The sequence below is a fragment of the Crocodylus porosus genome, unplaced genomic scaffold (genome assembly GCF_001723895.1).
Source record: "Crocodylus porosus isolate Cpor-Errol unplaced genomic scaffold, CroPor_comp1, whole genome shotgun sequence".
Lineage (NCBI taxonomy): Eukaryota > Metazoa > Chordata > Crocodylia > Crocodylidae > Crocodylus > Crocodylus porosus.
The window spans coordinates 41,134,337-41,143,120 of record NW_017728943.1 but is presented as its reverse complement, the minus strand read 5'-3'; the positions used below and the strand labels follow the sequence as shown (position 1 = coordinate 41,143,120).

The 8,784-nt window shown below is 38.1% G+C and overlaps 1 protein-coding gene across 4 annotated transcripts in view; it reads right to left on the bottom strand.

The window, feature by feature from the left end:
- Window positions 1-619: 619 nt before the first annotated feature.
- Window positions 620-8,784, bottom strand: part of BCL11A (B-cell CLL/lymphoma 11A) — a 102,317-nt gene continuing 94,152 nt past the window's right edge. For 3 of the 4 annotated variants that reach the window (XM_019549235.1, XM_019549236.1, XM_019549238.1), the window contains one exon: window positions 8,653-8,784. This exon is cut by the window's right edge and continues 5,308 nt beyond it. Coding sequence is in view for 1 of the 4 variants with exons in the window: in XM_019549237.1 (XP_019404782.1) it covers window positions 4,564-4,655 (92 nt within the window). In the remaining 3 variants the exon portion in view is untranslated. Of the gene's footprint in view, window positions 4,656-8,652 lie in introns of those variants that run through there. The other variant, XM_019549237.1, reaches the window with a different exon arrangement.

Below are 8,784 nucleotides of genomic sequence, written 5' to 3'. Positions count from 1 at the left end.
CTCTTAAGATTTGGCCCCAATATTTGTTCTCAGAAGTTGGGATTGTTTCTCTTTAAAAAGAGCCATATTACAAAAAGTGAATCCTAAACATCCTATAGAGTTATTCAGGTATTTCACTGCTTACTAACAGGATAACACTCAAAAAATTAAAAAGTAAGTTATAGAATACCTTTTGCTGGTAACATAAATGAATTTAATAAATAGTATATTAAGGAAAATAATACCTAAGAGCCAAAGAAGAATCCTATTTCAGTTCACCTCTTCCTGAAGTTAATAGTTATTCTTGCACCTTTAAATACAGAACCAAATATTCTCTGTGACAGGATTCAAGTATTGCTATTGGCTATTTGGATTGCTTAGCAGGATGCAATGTGAAGCTGAAATAAAAACAGTGTGGTTTTTATAGTGTTTGTTTTTTAGAATCCTGTTCACAGATTTTACCAGGATACTAGATCCGTTTAGATCACCTGAGGTAAAGCATGGCTTAATAAGTGGCTCACTTTACAGGCTTGTTTTTCGCCCCAAATTTAATGTTGTAAAATTATAACACGTGGATGTTTCGTGATTCCTAAATCAACATAATTTGAATGAGGAATGTAAGTAAGACTTCACAAATATATTAACCTTTGCCGCATTTTATTATCATGAGAATGTTTTTTTAAAAAAAATACAGCACAGACAAAATGCTTGCACACTGAAAGAAGCTTTTCAAACTAAAACCAAAGCTAAACTAATTTCCATGTATCTTCTTCATTTCAGACCATTACAGCTTGTTGGACTGAGAAACAAAAGAAGAGCTTTTAATCTGGTTCTGAAAAAAAGAACCTCAGCACTTGCAAAATAAATTTTAAAAAAAGTATTTAATACCCTAAGTCTTTTGACAGGAGAGATATGTTGACTTTAATATTATGAATATGTTTCAATACAAAATACTCAAAAATCATTCATTTTATTTGCCACTCAGGACCTGAGTTCGGGGTTCTGTGTTTTTACTGCAAGAACACAGTATGCAGTGTATTCTGCATTTCTAGTAGATAAGGATGGGTTCTCTCCTTTTTGTAAAGAAAGCTGATCAACTTGCACTTTCCTGGAAATAATCACTAGGTATCCTTTCCCCACTCTCCACATATAGATACAACCATCCAAAACCCCACACAGAATGAGAATTAGCCTCCTAACAGATATATACTGCACCACAAGTAATATCATAAACACCCAAGCAGAACACATCATGTCCTTCCAGCTTCGTGTGTTTGTAAATGTTATTGGCTCTTGCATGAAAACACAGATCCCCGAGCTCAGCTCTTCACAGTTACTAAAGCTTTCAACTTAGTTGTTACATATATTTATAATTTTAAGGCAACACATGAATTCAGCAAATGACTTAAAACCTTAAACAGCATTTCTACTTATTTGATTTAAAAAGAGAAAGAATTTAAAAATTTCACTTTATTTTGAACTCTAAAGGAAATGGTTGTATAACCTTTGCCTCTGCACTCGTGCGAACATGTTGCTGTTTACAACGTGTCTTTTTGCTAGGTGTCTGTAATCCTCCCAGATAGGGTATAAATACTTGCTACCCATCAGCTTCTAGCAACTTTAAATGGATGAAATGGGCCACCATACTGCTCACAGTTACACTGGTATAAATCCAGGGCAAAGATAAATGGGTTACTTTAGATTTATACTTCTGTGACTGAGAGTTAGACTGTGGCCTAATACTTCTATAGTGCTATGAAATGATCTGTGAATTGAGTTTTGTCTGCTCTCAGCAGGTTTAGTAAAATATAAAAAAAACATAAAAGTTGTTCAGTTAAGTATATGCTGAAAAATCTTGATTACACTCATTCAGGATTATTACTGGCGGTTGTATAAATACATATTAGGAGGTCCCAATTTGATACTCCAGGGGAAAGAGAAGAGTATAATGCTCCCAGGTAGCAATGGAATAAAAAAAAATCCACACCCCACTTTCTGAACCAGCTATGCTGGAAAATAAACAGCTGCCTGGTGTACCTTTATGAAAATGGTTTGAGGCAGTGGTGGGGGGGTGCCAGCAGTTAATGGGAGTTCTTAACTCCTTGGCACGAGGCATATTCAGTCACAGATTGAGGATGTGTTGTTTCAGTCTCATGAAACACTTTTGTAAACATGTACAGATCAGGTAGCACATGCACAGATGTGGGGCAAAATGGAGACATTTTTTACACTGCCGGCCGTGGTAAAGGGCCTGGGATCTAACTGTTATGGTCTGTGTTAACCCACAGGGCCTGCCTAACCATGGTCTACCTTGCCATACTGGGCATGACTTCTGCATATCATGATCCACCCATATAAAGTGCTGCCCATATTTCAACCAGGTTATTTAATGCTGGTTGCAGAAGTTTGACTTCAGGGCCTACTGGCTGATTTCCCCCACCAAAATCCCCCAGGAAGGCACAGAGGGGTCTCAGCAGAGGCTACTGTTGTGCAAAGTAATATTTCTGAGCAGCGGTACAGACACTGTGACTGATTTAGAATGTGGATCAGGGCAGCCTGAATGATTGGGGTATTTTTAATTTTTAGGGGATAACTCACACTGCCTATACTGGGGGGGTCCATTACCAGCACCCACAGCCCTCTGGAAAATGGGAAGTTAACTTGGTTCTGCATGCATCCTAGCAGAACATAACCAGAAGCACTGCATCTCTGGCCTGCCTCTGTGGAACAGACTCAGCCACCAAAGACTGTTTCACACACAGGTTACTGATCCCAGAGAACACCTCTGAAGACACAGCAGCCGTCTGTGGTGCCAGTCCCAATTGACAGGTGAAGAATTCACAGATCACTGTTAGTCTATTGGCACGTCCTCATTAATACAGTTGTGGACAGAGATGACTGTGCACTCTCCGGCTGGGAGTGTAAACCCCTTTACACCAAGTTCTATGTTACAAAAGTGACTGTGCTTGTGCTATATTCACTTTCCCAAGCAAAACGATAACAATATTCTTTGAAAAATACAAAACGGCTCTTATTTTATCTATTGCAGTTTCACCAGCAAAATATTGCCTTGGCCAAATTTCTCATTCAATTTGAAAAATAAATACAAAAAAGCAAGTCATATAATTATAAGCCATAAATATAAATAAATAACACTGTTGCCTGACCTGAGACCTTGCGTGCTCAATTGCAGCTTGGTGGGAATCTCATGGCAGTTTGACAGGAGAACAAGATAATGGCCTGGTTTCTACTGTGGCGATATGATTTAACCTAACGGAGGCTTGATCCTGCCTTACATATAAACAGTCTTGAGTTAGACTTCCGGAAGTTCGTGGTTCAAGAAAGCACCTAAGCATGGCCTTAAAACCTCCTTATTCAGCAGCATCCTTAAGTCCTGCTCCAGCAAAATACAGGAGCTTGTGTCCAACGCTAAGCATGAGAATAGTCTCACTGAAGTCACATGCACAAAAGTTAAACATGGGCACAAGTGCTTTGTTAGAAATAATGACATTAAGGAAATATACTTAAAATAAGCTGGTGCTTTGGTGCTTTTCTGAATTGGGATGCCTTTATAAGCAGGGCCTGTGTGAGTATGGACTATTTGCATGGGTTAATTATAACAAAGCTTAATTATTCACCACAGGTTTAGGGGATGAGGGGAGGGGAAGGGGTCACTTCTCTTGGTGCTTACAGGACCGCTATAGCAAAATTATTATTCTCTGTGGAAACAGTTAGCTTTTTAGACAAACAATGATAAATTAAAGTCCATTATGGATTCCCCCCAACCCCAAAAATACATATTTTAACAGCAAAAATGCAATACAACACAGTAGGCATTATTCAATGGTATGCAAATGAAGTTAGACAGTTAGGAGACGCCCACATTTCAGTATTAATAAACACCAACACTAGTTCTACATTACTTATGGTAGAGTGATAATAGCCCCAATGCTTTGCAATCTTAGTTTTCCCAGAAATGTATGCCCTCCATATTTGTACAACCACTTGCACGCATGGGTTTTCGTTTTCTTTTTTAAATGCAGCATTTGATTTTATGCAGTGGCTGTGGTAATACAAAGTCATCCCAGCTGCATGGTCCTTGTTAGCATTAAAAATTAAAGAAAGAGCAAACAGAACCTAAAGCTCCAACATTTATTATGTCAATTTTCTCCCATCCTCCTCCCTCTCTTTTTTTTTTTTTGTGTTATTTGTAATGTTAGCCGCACCTTTTAAAAGATGGCATGGGATGGATATAAACAGCACATTGGGTCCTCCACACTGTATCAATGTGTTATCAAGAGGGCTTTCTCCAAGCGGCACAAAAGCCAGTCAAAGCCATTGATTACCAATAAGCCCTTGACAGTGGGTTTTTGTTTTAAAAAAAAAAAAAGAAAGTGTTTTACTCTATTAAAAATATAAATAAGATAGTCTTGCAGGCAGGCAGAGGGAGCCTGTAGGATGCTGCTGTCAGTCAGTGACTTCTCAAGCTTTAATTGGGAAGCAGCATCCCAAGCTAGCAAAAACACGGACCGCATTCAGATGTCAGGACCGTGGCGCATGTTCCCTCACGTGCTTCACATTCTGTCAGAATTTAAGCGATCTGGAGCTTCCATCCGAAAACTGCCATACATCCCGAGTTCCCTGGGCACTGCGCCACGTAGGGGGGTGTGTCGAACCTAGAGAAAGGACAGAGGGGGACAGAGGAAAAACAGGTATGACATTGCCCAAGAGGTAAGGTTTCCTTTTTTTAACAAAGCACAATTGCACAACTGAAATGCCAAAAAAGTATGCAATGGAATGAACCCCCGGTTCGGCTAGCCCATCGCGACCTAATAAGCTCCCACAGAAAACACACATGTATAAGTCAAGCACAGTTAAAATCCATACAGTAGACATAGAAAATAACACTTGGATGGGGCAGACCATGTAGGCTTCAATAAGACCTTCTCTGCAAACACCCATTGATTCACTAGGCCCTTTGTTTGCATAGGGACTGACCCCAGGTTCCTTACCCACCCAGAAATCTTACTGACTTCTGCCACAATCTGAGGTGCACTGGAGATACAGAAGAGAGCCCTCCCAATGCTTTTTCACAGCCCACAACTTGTTCATGTAGCAGAAGCTCTTCTGTCCCTTCACTCTATTTTGAAAATCCTATTTGAGCAAGGGTGAAACTGGTACCGTTCATGTACCCAGCAATGCTTGATGCCAAAGGTCCCAAAACCATGCCCATTGAAGTAAAGGGGAGGTTTTCCATTCACTTCAATAGCTTTGGGTCAGGCACGAAAGGTGTAAGAAGGAAAAGTAATTTCCCATAGCCATACCTGGTTTACACAGTAAAATGCAGACTGTGAATTCCTGCCAAAGGCCGATCGCAAGTTACACATTTTACTAAATGAAACAATAGGATAACGGGTAAATTGCACACTCAAGGGAAAGCAGGCACAACCTGTGGCAAGTCACAAAGCCAGAGATGCATTCTCATAACCCCTTAAAATCAATCTATACCTACAGACCAATGAGTCGGTTTCTATGGAAATCGATTCATTAATACTTAAGTGTGTTGTTGAAGGGCTACTCACGAGCTGCTGCCAAGCTTAAAGATGCAGCTCCTGGGCCAGCTCTTCAGCTGGGGTAAATTGGAACAGCTCCACTGAGAGTCAGTGGCACAAGTCTGATTTACACCAACCAAGGACACAATATTATTTACTTCTGAATTTAATAGTTAAAACTGAAAACAGAGAAGCCTTGAATTTTTCAAGGGGCCTAAGTGGCTTAGGCACCTAAGGTAGGATTAGCAAAAGCGTTGATTCAAACTGTAGTCCTGCTGAGAGTCCACAAGTCTCATGCTCCCAAATCACTTAGGTAGTTTTGAAAAATCCAATCCCAAATTCTTAGTGACTTTAAAATTGATGGAAGCTGGGCATTTTAATTCCTTTGGCTACTTTGAAAATATCAGCCAAATTATATACATCTGGATTTGAGAAACAGTGGCTCCCTTTGATGAATCCAGCAAAGTGCCTGCTGGGCAGTATTATACTCCCAGTCCATAATATAATTTTCCCACACATTCACTGCAAATGGTTTCCAACCTTTGCAGCAGAAAGAACTAAAATAACAGCTGGTATCTTTTTTCTTTTTGTACAGACTCTGCACTTAGATAAACCCTGAAACTGTATCTCATCAGATATGCCAAAGCCTCCTGAATGTCAAGCAAAGACATGGTATCACTTATTCCTGTATTTATCTCAGCTCTTAGAAACATAATAAATATGAAACATCTGTAGCCTAAATTCTTGATACTGTTTCAGTGTCTTCATTATATAAATCTTTCACTTTGGAGGATATCAAATACTAAAGGCAAAAGGATCAGTGCAGAAAATTGTATTCCTCTTCTGAAGTTGATTGGTTTTGAAATTTTAACAATAGAGATCCAATTACCCAAATATTGTTCTTATTTATTTAGACATCTTTCCCCATAGAGATAAATATAAAAGTTTCTTGGGACAGTAGGTCATGCTTGTATGGAATGTTACAGCAGCTTAAGAACACATTATGGATGCCATATAAATCTGTTTCAGAATTCTAACAAACTTGAACGGGCCTCAATGGTTCATGGTTTTATAACACCATTAATTTATCACACTGTTAGAAAATGTCACATTTTGTATTACGGTTTTTGCTTTATTGTTCAGGCTACAACATGTTGTCATTTGTAAGTTATGTTTTTGTTGACTAGTTTTTGAAGCTCCAGTTATTTAGCAATATTATATATATTTTCTTAAAGCAGGGCTTCCTCAAATACAGTGTACATATTGTGTATGTTGGAAATGAAGTTATGCCCAATAGATTTATCTAGCTTTCTGATACAAAAGTATAAATCAAATTTATTATATTACAATTTATTTTAAATTGTTGAAAAGATATTTTACTAATATACACTGCATGTGTATATATAAGATCTATCAACCAAGATCATTAGATGTGTGTGTGTGTGTGTATACACATACACAATTTTATTTGCTAATACAACAGATAATGAAAGATTCCTATATAAAATATATGTATTATAAACACAACTTTAAAAAACTGCAATTGTTATGACTGCCCCATAGACAGATTAGTTAAAATAAGTCCTAGATATAAATTCTCTCCTGCAGTACTAACAACTATTATAAAAATAGTAAGAGAGATATATTGAACTTTTTATGGATGTTTAATGGCAATGGATCAAAAGTCATGTTGTTAGACAGCTGCAAAGTGCTTTGAGTATTCCTGTCTGGTCCCAGTACCTAGAGTTTAGACACCAGACTACATCACTAAGACATAAAGGTCACAACAAAGTACTGTTTCATTTACAGTTATTTGTCCTATCCCAGTCAACATATTCATCTTCTTCAGCTCCCTCATCATGAAAACTATTATGGTGAATATTTGTTATTACCCAAGGGCCACGTTCCAGCTTGGCTTACACTGCTAAAAATCCAGCCTAAATCCATTTAGGGACTTGGTCCTCTAAGGTGCTGAGGGCTCTGGCCTGGGTCCAGCGAAATATATATCTACATGCTTCACTTGAAGCATGTGCTAGTCCTGCTAAAGTTAATGGGACTGCCCACATATTTCAAATGAAGCACAAGTTTACATACCATGTGGAACCAGAAGCAAGTTTAGGTATACTACTGGATCAAGGGCAGAACACACAACACCTTGCAATGTCAAGCCCTAAGTTAGTTGATTTACATATATATAGATATAGATGTCTATATATGTATATAGATATGTATCTCATCATATATATTTACACACACACACATTTTTCAACCATTTTAAAGACTTGTTCAGATAGATTGGGCAATAACATACATTTCTCCTGTCCTTAGATTAAATGGAGCTTTATTTGTTTCTCTCTCAGAAAAAAGAATACATGTTAAGATTTATTTGATTTTTTGTAAGCAAAAATGTCCCCTCAGAAGGTGCTGGGCAAAATACAGGCAACAAATGATGCCATCACAAGAAGACAACATGACAACTGTAGTTTTACAGAAATAAAAAAAAATTGAGTTGTATTAAATCCATTACACTAGGAACAGCAAGAGACAGTCTCACAGAGGTATGTGTTTTAATAAAGTAAATAGATGCTGCAACATGCAGTATTTGTAAAACTGACAACATATACAGACCTCCAAGGAGAAAAAAAAACCTGAACTGGAGTCCAGATTTTAAAGACAATGTATACACAATGCTTTATAAACCTGCAAATTGTACAGAATAGAACGGAAGGGGAGTTCCCACCCCTGTTTTGTTTCCAACCAGGAAAATGTCGTAAAAAGCCCTTTGGAGTTTTTTTAGGGCCAGGGAATGTCTGATCACAGATCCACAGTGCATAACACTGTGCATCTCAGAAAGCAGCTTCTATACAAACACACACATGAGCAGGGGCTGATTTCGCTAGATATGTCACAGGATGTGGCGCCCAGAGATCACCACCTTAGCAATCACTTGTAACTCTTGGTTTGGGGTTTGTTTGGAGAGAAGTCTTGAAGGGTGGCAGGAGTGTGAGGGAGCTGCATATATTTTGTTATAATCATTGTCCTTGAATCTCAGATAATGTTGCAAAAATGGGGAGGAAAGTCCCTTCCGCAAACAAAGGATACCAAATGAAAGACATAGATGTCATTGTTATCAAGTTTACAGTTTATTCCTTAACTAAATGCATTCCTAGAGAAAAAAAGTTAAACATTCAGATTGAAAACAGATTCCATTAACTGGAAATTTATTCTAGAATTGTAAAGCCTAAATCCTATT